The sequence below is a fragment of the Leucoraja erinacea genome, chromosome 15 (assembly GCF_028641065.1).
Source record: "Leucoraja erinacea ecotype New England chromosome 15, Leri_hhj_1, whole genome shotgun sequence".
Classification (NCBI taxonomy): domain Eukaryota; kingdom Metazoa; phylum Chordata; class Chondrichthyes; order Rajiformes; family Rajidae; genus Leucoraja; species Leucoraja erinaceus.
The window spans coordinates 22,453,438-22,480,990 of record NC_073391.1 but is presented as its reverse complement, the minus strand read 5'-3'; the positions used below and the strand labels follow the sequence as shown (position 1 = coordinate 22,480,990).

General features: G+C 38.7%; 1 protein-coding gene across 3 annotated transcripts in view; it reads right to left on the bottom strand.

Annotated features, from left to right (window-relative positions):
- Positions 1–27,553, bottom strand: part of tdrd1 (tudor domain containing 1) — a 37,453-nt gene that overhangs the window by 296 nt on the left and 9,604 nt on the right. For 2 of the 3 annotated variants that reach the window (XM_055646901.1, XM_055646900.1), the window contains exons 4-16: positions 26,740–26,818; positions 25,625–25,724; positions 24,614–24,665; positions 23,455–23,556; positions 21,142–21,324; positions 20,356–20,499; positions 16,940–17,102; positions 16,739–16,819; positions 14,762–14,911; positions 13,116–13,223; positions 11,563–11,733; positions 8,133–8,378; positions 2,019–7,647 (exon numbers count right to left, since the gene is read on the bottom strand). In XM_055646901.1, the coding sequence (XP_055502876.1) occupies positions 7,520–7,647; positions 8,133–8,378; positions 11,563–11,733; positions 13,116–13,223; positions 14,762–14,911; positions 16,739–16,819; positions 16,940–17,102; positions 20,356–20,499; positions 21,142–21,324; positions 23,455–23,556; positions 24,614–24,665; positions 25,625–25,724; positions 26,740–26,818 (1,707 nt within the window). In that variant the 3' untranslated portion in view covers positions 2,019–7,519. Of the gene's footprint in view, positions 1–1,545; positions 1,660–2,018; positions 7,648–8,132; positions 8,379–11,562; positions 11,734–13,115; positions 13,224–14,761; positions 14,912–16,738; positions 16,820–16,939; positions 17,103–20,355; positions 20,500–21,141; positions 21,325–23,454; positions 23,557–24,613; positions 24,666–25,624; positions 25,725–26,739; positions 26,819–27,553 lie in introns of those variants that run through there. The other variant, XR_008724672.1, reaches the window with a different exon arrangement.

The window sequence follows — 27,553 nt, the reverse complement described above, 5'->3', positions numbered from 1 at the left end:
ATACAAAAATGACTAATATACTGAACATCAATTTATCCAATCTGCATCTTGATAAAGATTTGCAGGAAAATATTCATGTAAAGTGCCAATACATGTTGCAAAATTGTTATATACAGTACATCTAATTTCATGGATTTAGCTACCAAGGCCCCAAGCTCAGGAATTCACTGCCTAAACCTATATACATTTGCATCTTTCTTTAAAATATTAAAAAAAAAGATTTATCATCTCTATTAATAAATCTCCATTTGTCAAATAAAATTTTCCATTCCATTCACAAATTTCAATCCACTGTCTTAGGGTGGTTTATGTCAAAAGGTCTTAAATAAACATAAATTATTTTCAATCTACCGAATGAGCTACAAAGTTCATGCAAACAATATTTGATTACTGAAACTAAACTGGACAGATTTGTTTAAAAAAAAAAATCAGTGTTGCCCGAAAGAGAGATATGACTTTTGACTGTAGTTTCTGAATCTATTTGAATTTTTCTTTGCTACATTCCTAGATCTGATGTAGTCTAAAACATGTGATTGTCCTGATCAATTAACAGCTGTAACATGTGCATTTTATCTTTATCCATCTCCAAAACTTTGGGAAGGTAACCAGTGTGCAGACTTGTGTAAATGTGCAATTTTTTAAAAGCAATGCACTGGAATTTGTCCAATTTTTTAATGCTCCATGTTTGTTTTTATAATTAAAAAAAAGGTGACTACCAAAATAGACCACTTATTTATTAGCTTCAAATGTGTCCTACTTCCCAACACAAATCTATGATTATGTATATCCTCTGTATAAGCTAATCTCAATAACCCGCTTCCTATTACAATTCTGAATATCAAAAGTTTTAAAGCAAAAGCCTGAAAATCATTACTGTTCGTACGTATTGGCAAACTACAAGTATGAAATATACCGACCCCCTCCATTCTCCTAAAGGTGCTGTAATCTTTTGGATTTCAAAAATGCAAAACAACATCTGGAATTTAAGCAAATAAAATAGGCAACGTAGAATCATTAAGACAATTGAATGTTAGGCTGAAGGGTTTTCATGTACATTGTAACCTACAATTGTTAATTCTGGGTTGAATTTTGTTAGGGTAGGGGATCAATAAACCAAGATATTTATTCTCTGCGTCTTCTCCAAAACTATCTGCTGTAAAACAATTTTCAAATTTTGTTAACTGTATAGACTTATATTTGTATCTGAACATCCATAACATGGATTTTTTTTTGTAATTTATAATTTATCACATCTCAATGGTCACTTGTAATCCTCATTTCCTAAAGTTTGCCTTCAATGCTTTTTTTTCCCCTGTTGCGGCCATCCTCAATTTGTTTTCTTTGGTCCACATCCCACAAAACTATATAATAAATGGTGGCAATACTCAAATATCGCAAGATATATTGATACAGAAATAGTTTAACACTACCAGAAATTCAACAAGGGAGAACTGTTCAAAATTTAGAAGTGTAAATGAATAATACTGTTTAGGTCCAACTGCTTCACATGACAAGCTTAAAAACCAGCAAAAAGGTGAGAATTACCTGCAAGTCTTACACAACAAGCATCACCAACTTCAGGTTTTAATGTAGAATAGTCTGATTGAGCTTTATGTTGTTCATTCAACTCAGCGTTCATCAAGATAAATTTATTCAAATCTGTAAAGAGAAACAACACCTCAATGACATTAACTAACAAGGAATTTTAATATCAAATTACACTTGACAAAATGTTTTTAAGTAAATTTTATCTTTGAACAGGTTGGTTTGGACAAAAGGTTCATCTCAACCAAAATAAATTCCTGAGACACTGATCTCCCATAAATCATAACATGGGAAGATTATTACTCCAACACAACCTTAAGAACGGCAAATAAAATAATTGAAAACCAAAGAACTGCAGGAGCTGGAAATTTGGCATGGGAGTATGGGCAAAGTAAAAATGGATAAGTTCAGAATTAATGTAAATGGGTGCTAGATATTCTTTTTATTGGGAATACTATTGAATATTAATATTAAATTAAGTATTCCCAACAGAAAGAACTAGTCTTCAACAAAGCATGCAACGTTCGTGGAAAAGGGGAAGGGTTAACATTTCAGTTAAAAGACCTGGGAAAGGGAAGGTGAAGAAACAAAATGGTTTTCTGCTGAAGAAAATCGGCACATTGGAAGTGTATGAGGCCATGGACAAAAAGGTCAGAGTGGAAGTGGAATGGAGAATTAAATTAGCTGGCAAATGGAATGTACGCGTAACAGAGGTGCTCAGCAAACAATTTGCTTTCTCCAGTATCTTGAGCATCAAATGCAATACACTGAAGATGTCAAGCAACATAATTCAAAAATTACCAGGGCCCTGGTAAAGTCTGTCCAACAAACTTGATCTGTGTGTCTCCAGGCCTGCAGTTGCCCGCTAACATTTTCACCTGGTCTCTGCCCTCTACCCCCATATTGAACTCTTCCACCCCCCCAACATTTACATATCAGCCCTATTCTATCTAACACCCCTGAAGAACACAACTGATACAATCCCAAATTTTAATATCAAAGTCTATGCTGTAATAATCACACATACAGAGCCAATTCCATCACTATGCACCCATAATTCCCAATATATGGGAAAACTATTTCTGCCACGAAAACAAAGCCATGCACTACCTGATAACCCAGTGGACCTGTGATCAAGATCCCAATACAACTTTCAGAAATACAGCCAATACATTGCGGTGGGAAAATGTGCAATGCAAGATGACTATTATGATGACAGTGAACAATAATCAAGTACTTGCCCCATAACATCCAAGCTATTGCAGCATGACCTTTAAGGTGTGCTAGAATTACCGGTGCATGATAAATCATTTTGCAAGTTTCAGGAAATGCGTTTAATGTGTATAGCAATACAGAAAATCTAAAGCTATGAAATATTATGTATAATCAATGGCACTTGCTTTCTTCAAACATTATCAGCATGTTTTGTTTCATTTTAATGTGCATACAGTTCTGCCATAACATAGGAGCTGTGTTCTTAAGAAACCTCACATAGCCAATCAGGTCTATTTGTCAAGGAAAACAAATTATGTCAATGAGGAAAACATGATAAGGGTCTAGAGAGTTCCAGGCTTGCAATAGAAGTTATTTTTCATTCAGGATTAAAAAAAAAAAAAGGCTTTTTCAATAGCAATAAGTTTTTGTTAATGTAAAAGCTAAAACACAAAAGGCTGGGTTACATTCTTAAATAAAGTATCATTGCACAAGTAAATAAAAGCAAAAACTTGTCAATTTAAATAGCCACTTGCAGTTAGTCGCAACTGCGATCAAGCGAGAGTGGATTCTAATTATAACGTGCTTACGCAGAAATAATTCCCCCCCCCCCCCACATTGTTTAAATCTAACACACCTTTTTCTGCTTTTCAATGTCCAAAGTAACTTTTCAGTGATTCTCCAGTTCTTAATAAAAATCAATGAATCCCCAACTCTTCATGGAGCTCAAATTTAACAGTCCTGTCTAATTCCTGCTCTTCACACTAGGAACTCATCGCAGTGAATGATCATCACTTCTACCTCCCGAGGGAAGTCACCTCTATCATCAAGACCGTGGCATACATCACACCTCAAGCAGATGTTCATCTAGCACTGGAGGAGCTGCACGCCATGGTCAATAAACACCAGTTGGAGATGGACACAAAATGCTGAAGTAACTCAGCGGGACATGCAGTTTCTTTGGATAGAATGAATGGGCGATGTTTTGGGTCGAGAGCTTTCTGAAATCTGAAGATGGGTCTCGACCCGAAATGTTATCCATTCCTTTTATCCAGAGATGCTGCCAGTCCTGCTGAGTTTTGGTCAGTGGGGGCACTGCGAGACGCCTGCCCTGTCAGCAGCGTGTTTGTTATTTCTACTTTCGTTTTTTTTAGTGTGTCCAAATGTTTGTTTTAGTGTCTCTCGATGTCTTGTGGGGGGGGGGGGTTAAACGACTTTCGGTCATCTTCTCCACGGAGGCAACTGTTACATCCTGAAGACGCGGTCTGCGGAGCTTCTAGCCACGGGCGCTGCGTCCGGAACCTGGGATCCCCGGGTATGAGCTCCGACCACCGGCCCGCGGCCTATAACATCCTGAAGCCGCGGTCTGCGGAGCTTCTAGCCGCGGGCACGTCATGGACTTACCAATCAGAGCGGGATCCCTCGCCGGGAATAGCCAGAGAAGAGCCCCGACCGCCGGCCTACAACATCTTGTAGCCACGGTAAGAAAGCGCCGAATCGGGACCTCCAAGCCGTGGAGTGTGTTTGACCGCCTCGACGAGAGGGCCTGTACATTCAGGCATCCGTAGCGGCGACTGAGGAGGTTTATGGCCCCGACCATGGGTGAACAAGGAGGACTGAAGCTGTGGTGGATGTTCGTGTTAAATTTTATTGTGTGTTCTTTTTTAAATGTACCGCTGCTGGCAAGTTCATTTCACTGCACCCTCAGGTGTATGTGACAAATAAAATTGGCTATTGACTATTCCGCATTTTGTGTCTCTCTTCGGCATAAACCAACATCTGCAGTAGCTTCCTACTGGCATACCCTAAAGCCTTTCCCATCATAGACAAAACCATCAAAGCCAATTTTAAGAAGTCACATCCAAACTACCATCAACAATTGTCCTGCAGCACCAGATAATCAACATCAGAAGATCCTTCACGAGGGTGAACCTTTGGAAAGCTTTGAGACTTGATTGGACAAATTGTAATGATGTGTCTTTTGTATACAAGGGGGATCGATCGTCTGATTGAATGGTACCAGAACACCCACCTTGGTCTTCACATAAATAGGACCAAGGTGCTGTAGAAGAGAGGACTTTAGAAGAGAGGAGCCAGAAGATCCACAAACCTGTTTTAATCGACAGGTCAGCAGCAGAGGGAGTCAAAAACTTGGTTGGTGGGTGTGCATATCTCCGAAGATCTGTCCTGAGCCAAGCACATTGATGCAATCATAAAGAAAGCCTATCAATGCTTCTACTTCCTTACAAGATTGAGGAAATTAGGTATGTCAATGAAAACTCTTGTACTTGTAGATGTACAGTAGACCACATTTGACTGATTGCATTATGGCTTGGTTTGGCAATTTAAATGCCCAGGAATGAAAGATTACAAAAAGTAATGCCTTGTCCATCATGGTACTGACCTCCCCATCATTGGAGGGATCTATATGAGACACTGCCTCAAAAAGACAACCAGCATCAAGGACCCACACCACTCTGGCCACGCTCTCATCTCCTGTCATTGGGAAGGTGGTATAGGGGTCAGAAAAATGTATCTTCCAGGCTCAAGAACAGTTTCCTCCCAACAACCACCAGGCTTTTGACCACAAACTATGAACTGCCTTGATTGTACTTTGTTCTTTTTTGCACTTTAATAGTTTTTTTTTTGTTTATTGTTTTATCTACGAGTACTCTGTTAAGCTGCTGCAAACCAGAATTTAATTGTTCCATTTTCGACCGAAATACATGTTATAGCAAAACTATCTGTATGCCTTTAAAAATCAAACTAATAGTACTTCCAAATTTGAGTTAAATTAACTCTAAATACCTTAAGGAAATCATTATTTAGAAGTTCAACTGTGAAAATAGACATAAAGCTGTAGCAACACAGCAGGTCAGGCAGTATCTCTGGAGAAACGGAATAGGTGATATTTCGGGACAAGACCCTTCTTCAGATTGAGAGTTAGGGGAAGGGAAATGAGAGATATAGACAGTGATATAGAACAAATGTATGAAAGATGTACAAAAAAGTAACGATTATCAAAATGGTCCATTGTTGGCTGTGAACTAGGTGATAACGAGTTATAGACAATGTGCGAGGGTTACTTGAAGTTAGAGAAATCAATATTCCGACCACTGGCATTGTCAGCTGCCCAAGCAAAATATGAGGTACTGTTCTTCCAATTTGCATTTGGCCTCACTCTGACGATGGAGAAGGCCCAGGAACTAAAGGTCAGTATGGGAATGGGAAATAGATTTAAAGTGTTTGGCAACCGGGAGAACATGTAGGGCAAGGTGGACTAAGGTGTTCAGCGAGACAATCTCCCAGTCTATGCTTGGTCTCGCTGCTATAAGCGTCCAAACCTGGAACACTATGAGGCTGGAGGAGGTGCACGTGAACCTCAGCCTAACCTGAAAGGACTGTCAAGTCAAATCAAGTTTATTCGTCACATACACATATGAGATGTGCAGTGAAATGAAGCAGCTGGAACAGTCCGTTGCAGGGGTGGAAGGGGTCTCCCATGAATTTATTGGCTCTGGAGTTGTACCTCCTGCAGAGGGGCGAGTGAAGTTCCCATAGTGCGTTCAGCCGAACGCACTACTCTCTGCAGAGCCTTCTTGTCCTGGGCAGAGCAATTCCCAAACCAGATTGTAATATTTCCGGACAAGATGCTTTCCACAGCCGCTGAGTAGAAACACTGGAGGATCCTTGGAGACACTCTGAATGTCCTCAATTGCCTGAGGTGGTAAAGGCGCTGCCTTGCCTTACTCACGAGTGCTGCGGCGTGTGATGACCATGTCATAACCTCAGAGATGTGGTATCCCAGTTATTTAAAACAGCTCATCCGATCCACAGTATCCCCATTTATTCTCAATGGTGTGTACGTGTCCCTGGACAGAGTCAAGGGAGGAGGTATAGGGACAGGTACTGTGGTTTCAGGGGAAGGTAACAGGGGAGTGGGTGGTTTGGTGGGAAGGGATGAGTTAACCAGGGAGCTGAAGGAACGGTCTCCGTAAGGAATTTTTTTAAAGGTTTGATGACATTTTCTGCACAACTTATTCCCTAGCATTGAAAATTTGCTTTTACACGCACTCTCATTTCTTCACTTTAATGACATTTGAGTTTTGGAAAATCAATGATGTAGCTATTTTTAAGCTCCCTCTAACCTTTGTTTCAATATGTCATACAGATCTATTTCATCAAAAAAATATATAATTACTTGTTTAGACTGCAATGGTTCACCAATGGATTGTCTGAAGATATACATGGTTACTTCAAATCAGCCTTTGGCTCTGGGCTGATAATGGTTATTATCAAATCAGCCTTTGGATTCTGGGCGGATAATTACCTAATGTCACAGGTTGCTGCTATAAAACCTTTGTTGAAGAGTAGACTATCAAAGGAAGATTTGAATGTGAAATATTTGGAAATTACTTACACTGTTGGGCGTTAAAATATTATGAACTGTAATCCAACTGTTTCTGAAATGGGTTTGTCAGCAGAAAAACGAATTCATTTTTCATCTGTCAATCCAAGTAATTTTGATCCAACTATATCATTGTTAAATTTAAGAATTAATCAAGCTAAAACACCCTTTTTCTCGTGATTTTAACATGATCGAATTGAATAAATAACATGAGAAAAAAGCTACAAAGTAGATTTAAGAAATTGAAAAAGAAAGCATGAATGAATTTTTTGAGGGATGGGTGTGGTGTGTGCATGCATGGTCCAATTTACATTATGTGGAGCCAGATGTCTCACATATCAAGTTTTGTTTTGCTTACCATGAGTGCCCATAACATGAACAAATAAGATGCCAGGACTTATTATTTCTTTCACCTGAATGGCTACAACAGAGTTCAAAGGCAACTCTCCTGTCTGTCTTCCACATCTTTGCATGCAAGTTTCCTCCAGTAGATCAAACAAAAACACAAGATAAAGCAAATGATTACTACATACTAGTTATCTCTCAAAATGCTGATTAAATAAAAAGGATTTTAGAATGTCTACTTAAATGATTTAAAATATATATAATTTAAAAAGTGACGTATTTTTAATCCACCACATATCTACATATTATCCCACATTATGATCACAACAAAATTAATAATTTAATGATAGCAATACATGATTAATAATAGTATTAATTTAATAATAATGTATCATTTTACTTAGTTAAGCCTACATCTCTCACTATGTAAATGAAGAACTACGCACATTCTTCAGTTGTTTGTACATTTATGCATCTATATCAACTACCCAATGGATTTTTGCCTCAAACATAGAAAGCACAAAAGTAATAAAAAGTCTTTAACTTACTTAAGTCCCACTTCATATTTGTGTGATATAACAATAAACAAACAGCAACTTTCAGAAATATTAAAATAACTTACTTCTGACCAACATTTTGTTTTCCAAAATGGGTTTTATTTGGTTTTCCACATTTTTAGCAGCTAATCCTGCTTTAATCAACTGTTCATTGATATTAATAATTGGATTTGCTGTTTCATCGAAAAGTTCCACAAATACGCAATTCACTTTCTTTGACACAGTTCTGGATTTTAGACATTTATTCATCACCAGATTTTTCATCCTTACTATAGAATCCAAAGACCAATTATCATGTAAAGGCTTTACACCTAAAGAAACAGACAATACACTGCAATTATGTAGCATGCAATATTGACAGTTAATCATGTAACTATCATTTATGTTGCCAAGAGGAGGCTATTGCAATAGTAGAGTTGAAAATAGAAAGAACATTTGGCATCCTCAGCAAAACAGCAGAATATTATTAGTCGTAATTTAAAAAGAGACAATTCTAAATTAGAAATGTCGACTAAATGTATCAATTTCAAGAACAGACAGTGTATTATGGATTCAAGGAAACAATGGACCTTCCCAAGAAGCAAAACAAACTGTCAGTTTTGGGTAGGATCAGTTCATACTGAAACTAGGTGTTCTTTTGCAGGTATCATTTTATGAAGAAAATGAATCCAATGTTGACATTAATTTTAACCTCACTTATTTCTCTTCACACAAACTGCTTAATATTTTGTCCTTCCAGAAACATCTGATTGCCTGTGATGCATTTTTAAAAATAATTTTGACCATTCCCTGGCAATGGATACTTACGTTTATGCATTGTAAAAGACCCTGGCTAATTATATTTTTTAGGAGAGAAAATTAACATGCCCTGATATTTAAAAACTTCACCACACATTAAACTTAATCTGGATCTGTCATCATTCTTATTTTCTGATATTAAGAACTTTGACTCCCAAATAAATGATAATTTCAAGGCTGAAAGTTAATTAAAAAACTGTTAAGTTACATTACTGAAAAGTGGATTTTTACATGACTATATTTTTCTATATTTTCTACACCCTCCACATGTCACTTTGAGCAGTTGCAAATTTTACAGTGCATTTGGTTCAGAAGCTTTGCACAAAGGTCATGCTAAAATTAACCATTTTAGCATTTGATTTGAAAGTCATGTACCACATTCTAGTTGGAAGAGATATCAACTATTGATATTCAGCTTCAAAACCGTACTTTTACAATTAAAAATTATGAACTGGCATTCTGTGTTATGCCCAGCTTTCTGATTAATTATGGCACCGCCTAACTGTTTTACTTTTCAACATAAAATTAGTAACAATTATTTAACATCCTATGTAAAGTACCCTCCATAATGTTTGGGACAAAGACCCATCATTTATTTATTTGCCTCTGTACTCCACAATTTGAGATTTACAATGGAAACAATAACATGTGGTTAAAGTGCACATTGTCAGATTTTAATAAAGGATACATTTTAGTTTCACTATGTAGAAAATGAGCGTTTTCTGAAACCAATCTTGCTGAATGAATTATAACAATTGTAATGATATGAACTTTTACGTTGGCGATCAATTATTCGATTATCTGAAGAAGCAAAATTGCTTGAAAAAATATTTACATGAAATAGCTAAGTACCCTGCTCCGACTGCCTGCCTTCCCAAGCCTCCAACTTCGTAGTTCCCCAGCCTCACACGGCCCGATTTTACCTTCTCCCCAAAATCCACAAACCTCACTGTCCTGGCAGACCAATTGTTTCTGCTTGTTCTTGTCGCACCAAACTTATTTCCACATACCTCGACTCTATCCTATCCCCCCCCGGTCAGATCCCTCCCTACCTATGTCCAAGACACCTCACATGCTCTTCGTCTCCTCCATGACTTCAGTTTTCCAGGCCCCCACTCCCTCATCTTCACCATGGATGTCCAGTCACGCTACACCTCCATCCCCCACCAGGAGGGTCTTAAAGCTTTCCGTTTTCTTCCTCAACCGCAGAACCAACCAATCCCCATCTACAAATACTCTCCTCGGCCTAGCGGAGCTGGTCCTTACGCTCAACAACTTATCCTTTGACTCCTCCCATTTCCTCCAAATCCAAGACGTAGCTATGGGCACGCACATGGACCCCATACCTGCCTGCCATGTTCGAGGCATACCGTGGCTTTATCCCCGTACTCTACCTCCGCTACATTGACAACTGCATTGGTGATACCTCCAGCACCCATGCAGAACTCACTGACTTCATCAATTTCACCACTAACTTCCATCCGGCACTCATATTCATCTGGACCATTTCCGACATCTCCCTACCGTTTCTCGACCTCACTATCCCCATCGCAGGTAACAGACCACTGACCAACATCTACTACAAACCCACTGACTCCCATGGCTCTGGACTACACTTCTTCCCACCCAGCTTCCTGTAAGGACTGTCCCCATCTCCCAATTCCTCCGTCTACGCCACATCTGCACCCAGGATGAGGTGTTCCAAACCAGGGCATCGGAGATGTCCTCATTCTTTAGAGAACGGGGGTTCCCCTCTTCGACTACAGATGAGGCTCTCACCTGGGTCTCCTCTATATCCCGTAGTTCCTCTCTCACTCCATCCACCAACTCATAACAAGGACAGAGTCCCCATTGTCCTCACTTTCTGTCACATACAACAGATAATCCTCTGACATTTTCGCGACTTCCATCGGGATCCCACCACTGGCCACATCTTCCCATTTCCTCCTCTTCCGGCTTTCCACAGATACCGCTCCCTCCGTAACTCACTGGTCAATTCGTCCCTTCCCCCAAACCACCATCTCCCTTGGTACTTTCCTTTGCAAACGCAGGAAATGCCACACTTGTCCCTTTACCTCCCCCCTCGACTCCATCCAAGGACCCAAGCAGTCTTTCCAGATGAGGCAGAGGTTCACCTGGACCTCCTCCAACCTCATCTATTGCATCCTCAGTGTCAACTGCTCTACATCGGTGAGACCAAGAGCAGGCTTAGCAATCACTATGCCCAACACCTCTGCTCAGTTCGCATGAACCAACCTGATCTCAGTGGCTCAGCACTTCAACTCCCCCTCCGATTCCAAATCCGACCTGTCTGTCCTGGGCCTCCTCTTTGGCCAAAGTGAGTCCCACCGCAAATTGGAGGAGCAGCATCTCATATTTTGCTTGGGCAGTTTACACCCCAGCAGTATGAACATTGACTTCTCCAATTTCTGGTAGTCCTTGCTTTCTCCATCCTTCCCCTCCTCTTCCCAGCTATCCAACAGCCTACTGTCTCCGCCTCTTCCTTTCTTCCCGCACCCCCACATCAGTCTGATGAAGGGTCTCGACCAGAAACGTCACCTATTCCTTCGCTCCATAGATGCTGCCTCACCCACTGAGTTTCTCCAGCATTTTTGTCTACCTTCGATTTTTCCAGCATCTGCAGTTCTTTCTTAAACACTGCTTATCCAATCACCGAGTCTGATATTGTATACTCACCGGCCAAAGCACATTTCAAAGCCTGATTTGGCAATTCCCACAGTTCTTTATGGACTGGCCGTAGGCGACTGCAATGGAGCTTTTCATAATTTCCAAAATCTACATATCCTACCCTGGCAATATCCTCAGGGAAGTAACCAATCACAGCAGCTCTGTACCACTGGTTATCCTCTACAAGAAAAAGAAAATCTCTAACTTATTTACATCTGTTGATTCAATTGCACTCTTGTTACATTTTGTATCTTTTAATGCATTTCAATGAAGCATTGTTCCTCACAAGTTCAATTTATTTTAACTTACAAAATTGTGTACTGCATTTAAATTATAAAAGCCTTGCAACAATTTGTCCAAAAGATTGCTTAACAGGGCCTTTATAATTTTCTTTTGGTTCCCCTTAGAATCCTTTATACCCTGAATAAATTCAAGTTATCATTTTTTTTAAAAGAATCTTCAAAAGAATCAGCTGCATCACAAGGTATTTACTTAATTTTTATAGTATCCATCCTGTAGTATTATGATCCATTAGTTATGCTATTTAATTTATTTTTTCCCCCAAATTCAAATCAAGAGTAATCTTTACTGGACAAGACCAATTAATAATTGAAAATCTATGGGGTTAATAGCTCACAAGAAAAACAAAATATAACTATCCTTAATTATTAATAAATGACCTGTGTTGCTATCTCAATAAAGAACATTGTTTGGCAAACATTAAAAACAGGAACACAAGTTGGTATACTCACAGAATGAGTATACACGGGCATGAATGTACATTCAAATTCATAGAATATAGCATAGAAATAGGTCCTACAGTCCAACTCGATTATGCTGAACTAGATGCCCACCTAATCTAATCCAATCTGCCTTAGTTTGGCTCATATCCCTCTGAGCTTTTCTCAACCACGTTCTTGTTCAAATGTATTTTAAAAGTAGTAATTGTTCCTGGCTCTACTATGTCCTCTGACAGCTTGTTCCATGTACCCTCCATGTGGGAAACAAGGATAATGCAGCCAAATAGTGTTTGCTTGGAAATACAATCCCCCCAACAAGTTACAAATACATAACGTCTGAGGAAAGTGAATGGAACATAGCACAATAAGACTCATAACAAAATGTGAAAACCCAAATACTGACTGCATGTCAACCATGGCTGCTGTAAACCTGAAAAACTGGGCATCCAGCTCATTAGCTCTGTAAGGTTAGGAACTGTCCCTGGATTCAATACTGAATCGAGAAATAAAGTGAGGTCAGATCCACCTGAAATACACAACATGCACACTGCCCAGAGCCGGTCTTTCTCTACAGACCATATGGCTCACCCAAAAGGCCATTCTGTGGTATAAATCAACTATGCGTAGGGCAAGGTGATTCATGAGTTAAAAAAAAATATTAATCAATCCCTATCAAATCCCAACAACCTGTTTTACATTAACATTTCCTCAAATATCTCTTCAGTTAAAATAATTTTACTTTGCAGGATTTGAGGGGAATGAACTTATAACAAAGATATAAGTTTGTGCCAGATGGACATGATTTGGTTCCCAGCACCTTACCTGTGAACTGAGCACAGCAAGGCTCTCCAATTGCTGGTCTAAAACTTTGTACAGGAGTTAAGTTATTACAATATTCCACCAATGCTTTATGTAGTTTTTGAAACTCATCTGTTGGGAATTAATCAAAAACAAATTTACAAAGAAACAACTTCTTACCTGATGTATATTTCATTCTTAATAATGCCACAGTATGTTGTAGTGTGATACTTGCACTAACAAGATACTTTGGGTGAGACACAAATCACATCATAAAAGGGGAAAAGGGAATTTGTGCGTGTGCACACACAATTTTAGCATATGCTAATAGATACCAAATAAAAGCAAAAACTGTTGTAGCCAATGAACAATAATAAAACAAGTGGTTCCAGATTTTATTGCTGTTATCAAATAAAAACCCCAAGAATTGCATAGATCGATAAACAAAATAAACCAATGGGACACAGCAAAAATTCGAACAGAAATTACTAATGCACCTACTGAGCACCGATTTAAATCTTCTGCTGGAACCACAACGCAATACCTTTATCACAAAGAGTGGCAGATGTTTATTTACAAGAAAAATATACATAGTGCTGGAGAACCCCAGCATGTCAGGCAGCATTTCCAGAGAACACGTATAGGTGATGTTTCAGGTCAGGATCTTTCTTCCAGATGAGACAGAGGTTCACGTGCACCTCCTCTAAACTCATATACTGCCTTCAGTGTTCTCTCTGTGGCCTCCTTTGCATTGGCAAGATCAAGCATAGACCCGGAAACGCTTTCGCCGTACACTTGGTTCGCCATGGTCTGCTGGATCTCCCAGTTGCTGACTTAATTAAATCCCCTTCCCGTTCCCCAACTCCCCCTTCTGTCCTGAGCTTTCTAATATCAGTGAGGCCACACGCAAACTAGAGCACTTCGTATTCCACTTGGATAGCTTACAACCTTAACGGTACAATGAATGGTCACGACCCGAAATGTCACCTATACATGTAATCACGAGATGGTAACCGGCCTACAGAGTTACTCCAGTATTTTCCATCTTCTTTTGATTGACTGGTATTCTGTTCAGCAAAACTTCTGTTCAGCCACAAGACAAATTATTGTAATGCAACAGATATCACCAGTTGAAAGATATGTGGAAACAAAGGAATGCAGATGTTAGTTTATACCAAAGGTAGACAAAGGTACTAGAATAACTCGGTAGGTCAGACAGCATCTCTGGAGGAAAAGGATGGGTGACGTTCAAGCCTGGATCCTTCTTCAGACTGAAAGTAGGGGGCAGGGGGAAGTGACAGGCTGGTGGCGAGAAAAGACCAGTACAAACCAGGGACGGCCACAAATTATCTCAGGCAGGGCTTGCCTGGTAGGTCCATTATTGGCTAGGGAAGGTGTGATCGAGAAAAAAACATGGAGAACTGTGGAACTTTGGCAATAGAGGCCCAGGACAGAAAGGTCAGTATGGGAATGGGAAGGGGGGGTTGAAATGGTTGGCAACTGGGTGATCCTAGTAGGCGGACCAAAGACATTTATTCGGTAATGGCGATATGGGATACAGAGTAACAAAATCAAACTCGCATGGTACAAGAAAGAATAAAATGAATGCTTTAGCAATATTACTCCATTCAGCAAAGTAAGTAAATGCAACGGTGAAAAGCAATTCTCACATCTATTAGCTAGATGTTGACAGAAGAAGTTGCTTGGTGTTTCAACATGTGTTACAATGACAGCAACATCTTCAATGCCCAATGAAACTGAGCTCTTTCTATTTTCGCGCTCCGTCTCATTATTATGTGGCTTTATGATGTCATCTTTTCCTAAAAACAATCAATATCAACACATTTCAGATTTATCTTTAAATGAAGCAATTTATTAACTTTTAATATCGATTAATCATAATGAATAAAATGTAATATAGTTTTAAAAATATTGTCCAGGACTAATCAAAAACACAATCAAAAATTTGGACCAGATTCAATGATCACATATGACACAAAACTGTTGAAATATAGTATAGAATGAAGAGGAAATCAAAACTTCAGGAGAACATGACAGCCAGGAAAAAATGTCTAACACATGGCAGATGTAATTTAATGTTGAGAACTGCGAAAAGATTACTTCAGACAAAAAAAGATCAATATGACTGCTGTAAGTTTAAAAAAGGTGGATGAACAAAAATTGGGTTGCACACCTAGAGACTAACAATAAGACACGCACCCAGGTCTGATGAACCTGCGGTGGGCCTGCCTCGACTGAGGGCGTCTTGTGATAAAAGGCCGAAACACCCAGTGACGTTGAGGTACACAACTGAAGATGTGTCTGATTGTTAGCAAATTCACCTAGTGGTCATACCCAAGAAGGTCAATTGTAGTGAAACCGTAGGGATTGTAACATCCAGTCCTACTAATTGATCTTCGAAGGCTACAAAAATGCATAAAAGGAGGCTGCGTACCAAAGTACAAATACAATGCCAGTTAGAACCTAGCTAGAGCATGGCAACTATTTCTTTCGGAAATATACCACGAGTAGAAACCAGATTATAAAGCCCAGGGGAAATGTACTGCATGTCCAATGGACTGTTATCAAGACCACCATTATTTTCTATTTATATTAATGGTTTAGGTAATTAAAAGGGCTGTATAGAATACGTGGCATTTTTCTCCATCCAATATGTTGAGAGAAAGGTGGGATGATTTTCCTTCAAAAAGATATTTATCTGAATGCAGGCATGAGACAGGAAAAAAAAGAGGATGAGCGATGGGGGTCCTATATGGAGATTTTTTTTTGATAATTGTACCTTGAAATTAGTTTTCTTGCCTGTTTATTTCTCATTGGGTCTTCCCCACTCACTCACGGGGAACCCTTCACTGCTCACTAACAGGGACCCCCCCTTACCTTTGCTCACACTTACAGGGAACCCCCCACACTCACAGGGACGACCCCTCACCTTTACTCACACTCCGAGACTACCCCCTCTGCTCATCAGGGCTCACACACTCCCTCTAGTTGCTTTAAATCGCTGATTGATACCGATAAAGCCCCTGGCCTTTCCCAACCCAGTACCCACAGTGCCACTGCCCTTCCCCGGCGCCTCGCTCCACCAGGCTAACTTGTCCCGCCCCCGGAGGTCTCCGTCCTCCAATCACCGCGCTGAAAGATCATGTCCCCCACTGCATGCTGACCGACGTCCCTCTCGTCCAATCGCCGTCCTCGGCCATCAGTCTCGTGGAAAGCTATTTATGGATTTACAGAAATTTAGACATTTTCTTTTTTAACGAATTGCAAAATCCGCTGAGAAATCTCATGCCTGTGAAAGGTTCAAAATCATGAGGTTTAGGCAGAGTAACAGACAGCAAAACCAGTTTTCTGGGCAGAAGTACCAGTAACCAGGTACAAAGAGTTAAGAGAGTTGGCATAAGAACTGGGTGAAAAAATGTCTGTGCATTGAGTTACAAGAAATAATGTTCTTCCCAAAATATTAGACACCAAATATATTTCAGTTGAAATAGGGAAACAGATGGGCAAATAACAATTGAATCTCTCATACAAGTTAACTTCTTCCAAGAATCAGTAGAGGTACCCTTCTGGGTTGGCTTAATGTGGTATAATTGCAAGCTTTAAAATTTCTTTAGTCGGGTCCTTACCAGGAGTTCTTGCAGTGTTAGTTTCATCATTCTGAGTCAAAGCATACTCTTTTTCTAAGATGTACTGCTGTAACAATTTTCCTATAATATAATGTAAACCTAGTATAAATGGATGCAAGCACAAATATACTCTTTAAAAACAAAACATTGGATCAAATCATCATTAAGAGATAAAGAAAGGAAGGAAGGAAATAACATTACCAGAAGGCATTACAAGTTCCACAGCAGTACATGAAACATTACTCAGTTTCTCGACGATGGTCATGGAGCAAGGCTTCTGTAATAGCTGAAGCTTGATTGAGGAAATGCACACCTCACCCCATCCAGTGCGTTTTGAAACATTTGCGACACAGCACTTCATTGCCTAGGATGGGAAATATGTTTCAAAGAGTTTTACATTTTCACAAATCCACTGGCAACATGTTTTCAAAAGAAAAATCTATGCCATGACTCTCCCAAAGACCAAACCAATGATATGGTCAATCCTCTTTTACAATCATTTAATTGTGAGCCTCCACCACTGAATCCATGTCCAAAGATTGCATTCAAGAAAGCCAAATCATCATAAACAATATGACTTGGTGACAACATCACCAAGAAGGCACACCCTCTCTTTCTTCAGACATGTCCTCCATGACTCTTAACCAATTTCTACAGACGTACATTGAAAGCATCTAAGTGGGATTACACCTTGGTACGACAATTGCTCTGCCCAAGACGGCAAGAAATTGCAGTCTTAAACACAGCCTAATTACGTGAACCAGCCTCCCCGGCATCAACTCTATCACACCACGTTATGTCGAGAAAGCATCCAACATTATCAAGGGGCATTTACAGCTCATCATTCACTTTCCTTCCCTTTCCTGTCGGAAAGCTACAAAAGGTTGAACAACAAGATTCCAGTGTGTACAGCAAGATTCAAGAACATTTGGGCAGCCACAGTGGCGCAGCGGTAGAATTGCTGCCATAGCAAATACAGCGTCGGAGACCTGGGTTCAATCCCAATTACGGGTGCTGTCTGTACGGAGTTTGTACGTTATCCCCATGAACTGCGTGGGTTTTCTCTGAGATCTTCGCTTTCCTCCCAAAGACGTACAGGTTTGTAGGTTAATTGGTTTGGTAAAAGTAAAAATTGTCCCAATGGGTTTTAATGTGCGGGGATCGCTGGTCGGCGCGGATCTGCTGGGCCGAAGGGCCTGTTTCCGTGCTGTATCTCTAAACTAAACTGTTTCTTCCCTGCTGTTATCGTACTCTTGAATAGACCTCGTATGCAACGATGGATTCCGACATTCCTATCTAATTTGTTGCGGGTTAAAAGAAAGTGGAAGGGCTGCTTCTCTATTAGGACCTATGGTACTCATTCATGGTAAAATCTGCTTGGATTATGTCTCTGTACATATGACAATAATAAAACAATACCAATGTGTTCCTGAAGTAAAATGCCTCAGTCAGAAACATCTGATAAAATAATAATTCAAAAAATGAAAGCTAGAACACATTAAACAGCATATACTTTTCTGGTAGAGGAGGTCAGTTTGCGATTTCATGGAGGGTCTGCTTGATTAACAATTTGAAGGGTAGCCAACTCCAAATGACCCAATGCATTCTACAGTGCTTCCTTCAAACCCGCAATAAAGGATTTACCTGATCCTAGGGGAGAAGATCAACACCTCAACTTCTTCCAGCCAGTCAGTTTAATGTTAGTCAGTCGTCTGATGATGCAGCATGGAAATAGGCCCTCCAGCCAACTGTGTCGATGCCGACCATCCATCACCTGTTCACGTGAGTTCTACGCTATACCATTTCCGCATACACTCCCATTTGGGGCAATATGTTCCCTTCCCCACATTAACCTAAAAATCTGCAAATTTTTGGGATGTTGGGGAAAAGCGGAGCACCTCATGATCACAGGAAGAAAGTGGTAGTTCCACACAGACAGCACCCGAGTTCAGGATTAAACACTGGTCTCTGGCACTGTGGGGCAGCTGGTCTACCAGCTGAACCACTGTGTCACCCCTGCTGAGCCCAGTTGGTCTGGGGGCAAACTTTACTGAAAAATGAGATGGAGGAAGTTCATCTCTATTTCATAAAGTGGCCAAAATGTCTTGTAACTTTAATTTGTTCTGCCTCTTCACATCATTTTTGTACTGCACCCCGAGTTTTGTTATTTGTCGCTGTCCAAGTCCCAGCTCTCTGGTGTGGGACACCTCTCTTCCTTGTCCCATTCCGTTCCATCGTCTACACTCTTAGACCCTCCTATTCCTACAGCATCTTCAGTTGTTCACAAGTCAAAATCTCTCAGTATTTGCTCAGTATCCTTAACTTGTGTGTATTTTAATATTGCAACTTCATCAAACTGCGAGTTATCTCTCTTTTCCATCACTAAATACCGTTGTCACATTTTCAAGAAAATGAAATGTTTCCAGCACATCAGCTGAATCGGTGGGAAGGGTTTTAACTTCCTCTCTGGAAATTTCAATCCCGTTGTCCTTTTTTTAAAAGAGCGTTTTACCACCTTTTACAATAGACTCCGCACTCTTGTTTGACATAGATGAATAAATGCACACTGTTTGACAGTTTGGTGCAGATATGCAATTCCTTGTGCAAATTAATTGTAAGTATCTGACATCCTAGTTCATATTTAACCATTCATTGGATCAAAGGAGGTCAAGCATTTTCATGTATAAACACAGCCTGCATATTCCACGACAAAATCTTGTGACATGGGCACTAGCTTGCATTGTCAGTAACTTTGTAGTCCTCACATAATTGCAATGTTACCTGCTTTGTGGTCCAACTTCAGATAGGAAAGAAATGCAGATGCTAGTTTAAATCGAAGGTAGACACAAAAAGCTGTAGTAACTCAATGGGTCAGGCAGCATCTCTGGAGAGAGGGAAGCATTTCCAGAGATACTGCCTGACCCACTGAGTTACTCCAGCATTTTGTGTCTACCTTCAGATAGTCCTTTGTAGATTACTCAAGATTCATAATTTAAATTTTGGATCGGAAAATAATAAATTTTCACATTACACAAAATTGGAGGTGGGGGCTATTGTCACTGTGAGGAAGACCCCAATAAGTCACAAAATATGACTAAACTTGCTATGAGCTATTAATTGACATAATGTAGCAACCTATTTTTTGTAAGGAAATTATAATGGTCATACACTTGAAACATTAAGTAGAAGAAAAATATAAGAATCTTGGAGTACAAACATAAAACCAGTACAGCACTTTTTCTCAAAAATAGTATAGAAAATAGCTGGTGTGATTTTCTGTTATGCTTAACATATAGTTAGGAGACACTTGAGTTACCAGTTATGATTTTGGTTGCTGTGTTATAAAAGGACAGAGGACTTTAGACAGACACTGCAGAAAGATAATACCAGAAATAAAAGGTTTACCCATCAGTAAAAACAGTAGGCTTGATATTTCCTCTTCAAAAGAAAAGGCTGAGAATTGACCTAATATGCAGCCTTTGGTACAAACGGTGCAATTCTACCAGCATGGAAGAACCACTCTAAAGGTTGTCAATTGAGATGTTTAAAATCTAATGAGTTGCACAGGAGAAACTTCTTTACCCAATGAGTGGCGAGATACAAAATCAACAACTTACACAAGGTGGTGAAAGAGCCATCTCAATGTCCAGCAGCTGAATCTTGTTTAGTGGAACAGTTTCTCCATTTCCATAATCAATGTATAAAACATTTGCCTTCTTTTGTGCAACATTCACATCTTGAACTAATGCTCTATACCATTTCTGTAGTCAAAAAACAGTTGAAAGAAAAAATGTACAAAAAATCTTGATTGCCTATGTTACAAACTTAAATAATTTTTAATTAGCATTTCAGTTACAGACCCCAGACAATTCTGAGCTCCTACAATATCTAATCTAAGACACAACCCATTTACCAAAGGCCAGAGAAACACAAACAGTCTGACATTGCATTATTCAATGCAGGCAGGTAAAATGCTACAGGGTCACTTTGTAAGGCAGTTCCAAGCACCACATTTCAGATGTAAAACTGCTCATCGCAAAGCAAATGGCATCACCTTTTAAAATGTATTACTCAATTTATCAGCAGGTAATTAAATCAAATTTTAAAAAATGGGAAGCATATTATTTTGACTGATGGGGGAGGAGACCAATCTGCGTCAAAAGCGCAGCTTTTAACATTTTTAAACCTTAATAACTTAAAATATACCACCGATACGAGCAAAACTTGGTGCATTTGCTGCACAGGACAACGGTGTGTAAGGTGGTGACAAATCATGGTGCTATTGCGTACCGTTTTTGCGCAAATGTAATAACAATGCAAACCGGAAGATAACAAGATGCGAGTTTTAGTTATGTATAGATTTTGGCTCCATTTGATATCTGTAAATTTGTCGTTCTTTTTACCTGGTCCCGTGAAAAATTTGCCGCACATATTTCACCTTCATCAGGCATATAATCATCCAGTTTATTCATATTGGCAAAGGCTTCCTTCAGTGATAATTCAATTGTTCTTAATGCCTCAAAATTTTCTGGAGTGAGAATTTGCACATAAAACTCACTTGGGTCTTTGAATTCTGTGACAACAATCTAGAAGAATTGAAAATTAAAAAATAAATCAATATCTCAAAATATACTTTAATAGGATACTTGAGATTTCTTGTTACATTTAATATGCAGCGGAAAAAAAGTCTGGGAACAACTAAGCAACATCAGGCAGCATCCCTGGAGGACATGGATATGCGACCTTTCAGGTCACAACCCTTCTTTAGACTGAGGCACTAAAATATGAAGGATGTCAAATGCAATGCCTAGTGTTTGATTGCTCTGGTTGCACCAAATTCCTAAGGAAAATCAGAGCAAAGCAAGGCAAATTAGCTGGAATGAAATGTTAATCGCATTCAAATGTGTGCAGCTGAAAATAAACAAAATATTGCTTTGTAATAATGTCACGCATTAAAGTTTTTAGCAACATCTGCATGCACAGTAAAACTAAGAAATTCTCAATGGACTTTAATACATGTCTTAGCCCTCTCATTTCACACTAACTTTATCAGATATTAGCACAATTGCTGAGATTAGACACTCCTGTTGTAACATCAGTAAAATCATTTTAACAGTAAGATCATCAATTAGAGACCAGGAATTAATCCAGACCACTCTCAAGATAATCAAAATCATTATTTTTTGCACAAAACATCTGACTAGAACTGTACTGTGGTTATTTAATATGAAAATATTGATCATGGATAGACAATAACACAAAATATAGATGATTTATCTTCTTATGACATGATTGTGCAAAAAAAACAATGAATTTGATTATCTTGGGAGTGGATGTTTCTGGAATGTGATCGATTGGAATGTGGCCACTGCCATGATTTAAGCCATGATTCTGCAGTTGTATAGGGCTCTGGTGAGACCACATCTGGAGTATTGTGTACAGTTTTGGTCTCCTAATTTGAGGAAGGACATCCTTGTGATTGAGGCAGTGCAGCGTAGGTTCACGAGATTGATCCCTGGGATGGCAGGACTGTCATATGAGGAAAGATTGAAAAGATTAGGCTTGTATTCACTGGAGTTTAGAAGGATGAGAGGATATCTTATAGAAACATATAAAATTATAAAAGGACTGGACAAGCTAGATGCAGGAAAAATGTTCCCAATGTTGGGTGAGTCCAGAATCAGGGGCCACAGTCTTAGAATAAAGGGGAGGTCATTTAAGACTGTGAGAAAAAACTTTTTTACCCAGAGGGTTGTGAATTTGGAATTTATGGAATTCCCTGCCACACAGGGCAGTGGAGGCCAAATCATTGGATGGATTTAAGAGAGAGTTAAATTGAGCTCTAGGGGCTAGTGGACTCAAGGGATATGGGGAGAAGGCAGGCACGGGTTATTGATAGGGGACGATCAGCCAATGAATGGCGGTGCTGGCTCGAAGGGCCGAATGGCCTCCTCCTGCACCTATTTTCTATGTTTCTAAGCCTATAGACAGGCAAGACACGGCCGATTCATATCGGGGCCTAATTAACATTTTTCGCATCAGCAGATTAAAATGAAGCCACACCAAAAAGCAAGAAAATATGTTAAACGACATACCTTTTGTTTTGTCCTGCACTTGCGATCTGTGATGTTGAAGGTGTTTTTAGTCGCGTTTAACTTCAATCCAGCGACCATTAACTTTTTAAAAAATTTTATAAACGGAAGCAGGATCGCATAACGAATTTTCTTCATCAGCTAGCAGTCCGAACAAATTCCTCAGACAACCAATACAAACCTGCATTTTAATATCGTCCCCTCCCTCCCCCCCCCCCCCCCCCAAAGCCTTCAGAATCTCACGCACAGGCAGATCTGCAGCGCCACTGATGGTAGGTTTTGTAACAATGCTACATTTTCCTCTCCAGAATGTGCCTTAATACCAATTACATATCTATATTCTACAACATGAAAGTTCTTGCACTAAGTCTTACTGATGACATAATAGATTTTCTGAAACCTTTCAGACACTAAACACATTTACAGTAAAAATTTAAAAAATTAAATATAGAATTGGAAATAATTTCTGCAAATCATGGGCAAAAATGTTCTAATGAAGATCATCTTTCATTTTACAGTTCTAATGAAGATCATCTTTCATTTTACAGTGCATAAATTCAATAGATGATAGGAGAAAACATAGTCAAACCATACCAACAATTGGAAAATAGGAATAACATTTACCTGCAAATTTGATTCTTTTGGCAGTTTCTTGTATTTCAAGTCATTTAATTTAATTTTTTTTGCCATTTCCTTGGTATTCACACACAGAGAGACTTTTACCTGCTAAAAGTTTATAGATTAATTAATTGATAACCCACATTGCATACTTTTACTACTTTACAACTCCACCTAATAACATTTTGATATAATATACCGCAGTCTCAACTTAAGGATAATGCCAAAATAGTCAAATGTAATATAGACTTTCCCAGCTGTTTGGTGTGACTGACTGAAATGTATTAATTCTCATTCCTTCAAGGCAGTGTGCAAACTTACACTAAAGGAAGTTACCAAAAGCTTGGATGCAGGACAAACCAGGACAAACTAAATGGAAAACAAGCAAGATTGAAGAACAAGTAGCTATTGATGGTTCCACAGATCAGCAATATGGGGGGGGGGTTGTTAGTAATGGCAGTGCAAAAGGAATCGCTAAGATACTAGAGTGGAAGTAACACAAAATTGTGGTGACACATGGAACAGCAGACGCTTGGTTACAAATCAGGACAAAATGCTTGAGTAACTCAGCAAGTCTGACAGCAACTCTGGACAACATAAATGGAGGACTTCTTGGGTCGGGACCCTTCTTCAGACTCAAGAAGGTCTCAAGAAGAGTCCCGAGCTGAAATGTCACCTATCTAATGAGATCTGATGGCATGTAGAACTAGCGATGATTACAAAAATATGAGGAATGTGACGTAATTTGAAGCCACCATGGCAAAAACATAAAATTGCAATAATATCTGAACAAGAAGTGACTGCTGGCGAATTAGTGCAAGGGTGTTTTGAGACATAGCACATTAAAATGCAAGTAACAAAATTCTGGATAACTTGCAAGATGAAGGTGAGAAAATTAACAGAAGTGAATTAATTAATTATGTTTGAAGATGAAAAATAGCATTAACAACTTCTGGTGGATTGATGTAGGGGCCAAGTTGGGTGATGTTGTGGAATTTGAAGATGATAGGACATTCTGATGAAAGTTCATTGAGGTCAAATAGAACAATAAGTAAATAATCAATAAACCATTTTCCCCTCGGCCATATGAGAGGGCTTAAATATTAATTGGCTTAATCAATATTCTTCTTTAATCATTATAAATATTAAGCAAAATTATATGTACATGTTCCATAGGCATCTTTTCTTTGGGTAACCTCAGATGCTCGTCAGGTTTACTGTTAAATTAAAGAATATATAGGTAAGTTCAAGAAACAATATACAAAAAAGTTTATATTTGTTATATCTACCGTGTCATAACAATTATAACTAAAAAACTCATTTACATTTTCTTCTTTGTAAAGGAAGTTCATCAACTAACTTTGCCACAACACATTTAGTCAAAATATATTTTGGTTAAATGAAGGAAGAAATCTAATATCCGTGCCATAATGAATGAATGGAACTAATATCATGTTAGTCGAGGGGACCATGCTTGTGTATTTTAGGATTTTAACATAACAAAAATGTCAACATGAAAAAAAAGCAATTACAAAAATAAACATCTGCATAGAGTTTAATACACTTTCATTTTCTATATGACACCAGAAGCCCTGAAAATGTTCCATCAAGCTGCAATACCTACAATCCCTAAAAACTGATAATTTGCGGACAAACATTTTTTAAGATAAAAACAATAAAACATAACTGTATGAAGAAAGCCTTTTCATATCAAGGCTAATCCAGAATAAGAAATGCATATTTTCAGATTTCTATCTTAAATTAATTGAAACATTCGTTTTAAATTTAGCATGTAAACTTTGTAGGAAATGAGATAAACAAAAAAGCCTGACCTTCATCTAAAAAAAAAATCCACCTGCGATCAATTTAAAACAAATTATTACAAGCATCATAGATCAGTTAAGATCTGAAAAACACTCATCCCAGAGGTTCTTCAAGTAGCAGCAAACCACATCCACTGAAGATGATTTCAACATATTGCTACCAAGTGGCAATGATATTTTAACATCCACTCCTTTATCAGACTATTTTATTAAGAGCTAAACAGACTTGTACATATCATTCATTAACCTGCAATCCTAGATAAACATGCCTAACCACCAAACTATGTTCAAATAAGCGTTAACGTAGATAACAGGCAAATTTCCATTATTGCAATTGCTCCTTTCTTACTTACTATGATTTGGCAGAGTTACAAAGAGATTTGTGGACCGGCCAGTCAATCCCCTGGCACTTAAATGAACTTGTTTGCTTGCACTGTGTACACCGATTTGCACCTAAAACAGAATTAAGAGAGAAAAACAGTTCAAAGCTAGGAAAAAATGTTGATTTCACATAATTAAACATTTAATGGCAACATTTTACAAAAATAACTAAATACCCAAAGACACTAGGTTCAGAGTTAATATCGAAACAGACTAGTGCAGCTCGACCTCATGACTGAAGAGGACTATGTAAATGCAGATCTTCACACTGGCATCTGCTCAGTGAATTAATTATATTTCAATGGGATGAGCAAATGCCAGCAAATGCCACTCAAATATTCATCAGAATCTACTTTCATTTCAGTGTAATTCTAACAATGTGCTCCAATACGATAACCTCTGATGGAATAAAGACCATCAGTCACTCCCAGTAGACAAAAGATCTTATACAAAATTTAGATTATCACTTCCGAACACCACTACCAGTAACTGCCCATTTTGCATTCATGGATGGACTAGTATTTAGATTGGTATTTAGACTGTCACACAACCTATTTGTTCCTTCAATTCCTGTGGAAAATTAAAGTTATAGGATTCGTGACAGTCAATGTACTGATTGTAAATCTATACTGATTTATAGCAAAACACAAATTTATTTTTGCTTTTTTGAAATTGAGAGGGGAAGCCACAGATTTGTTTTCCAAATGCATTCTTCCTGATTCTAAATGCATTCTAAAATTCACGCCCATAATTTCCTATTCCCCCCATTCACCCCCCACAAACCATCACAGCTCACCCCCACTATTTCAAACAAACCAACAATTACAATGTAGATTATAGTATTGCCATTAGGATTTCTGCTCCCTAATCCAGTGGTATTGTGTCCAATGACACATTTTCATCACTCAAGGCACAACCTAGTGGTGATCACTTAAGGGTTGTTAACAATAAATCTCATATTAAATTTTTAACATCATGCCCCTTGTGATTTTTTAAAAATCCTCTTAAACAATAACAATATTTTTGGTAATTGTCAAGACTGAATGAGGAAGTTTTTGTTAAACTTATTATAATAAACAAAACTCACCTTGATGTCCACAATAACCACAAAACATAGTGGGAGAAGGATGTGAAGATGGGGCAGACAGTTTTTCAGGACTAGAGCTCTGCAAGGAAAATGTTTTTGACAAATATGGAGCTGGACAAAGTCACTGAATAATAAAAATAATTTTATCCTTCCTGCCTTGGTTATAAAATTTTAAATGATTTATACTGAGATTAACAACATAAATTGTATTAATAAATCATATGTACAACAATCCCATTTGATGGCATGATCTTCGAAGTAGAGGAAGTAGAGGGCTGTTTTACATATTGAAAGCCTGGTGTGCTGCAGGGACTGGTATCTGGCGCACTGTTGTTTGTCATCTATATTAACAATTTGGTTGACAATATTGTGAATATAATTAGCAAGCTTATGAACAACACAAAAATTGTAGTTATGTGAGATCACAACAGGATCTAAAAATACTAAAGTGGGCCAAGGAATGACAGATTAAATTTTACTTGAACAAGTGGGAGCTGCTGCATTTTGCTAAAACTAGGACATATCTCTTGGCCTGTCTATTACAGTAAATGTTGAGACTATGGAGGGTGCAGAAGAACAGAGAGACTGAGCACAGGTACATAGTTCCCCGAAAGCGGTGATGCAAGTAGACAGGGTGATGAAGGTGCTGTTTGGCACATTTGGTGTATTGTGTGAAGTTCTGGGTTTCTGGCTGCAAGAAAGATGCTATAAGTTGGAAAAGGGTGCAGAAAAAATTCACGAGGATGTTACCGGGAATAGAGGATTTCAATTATACGGAGAGACTGGATAGGCTAAGATTATTTTAAAATAAATT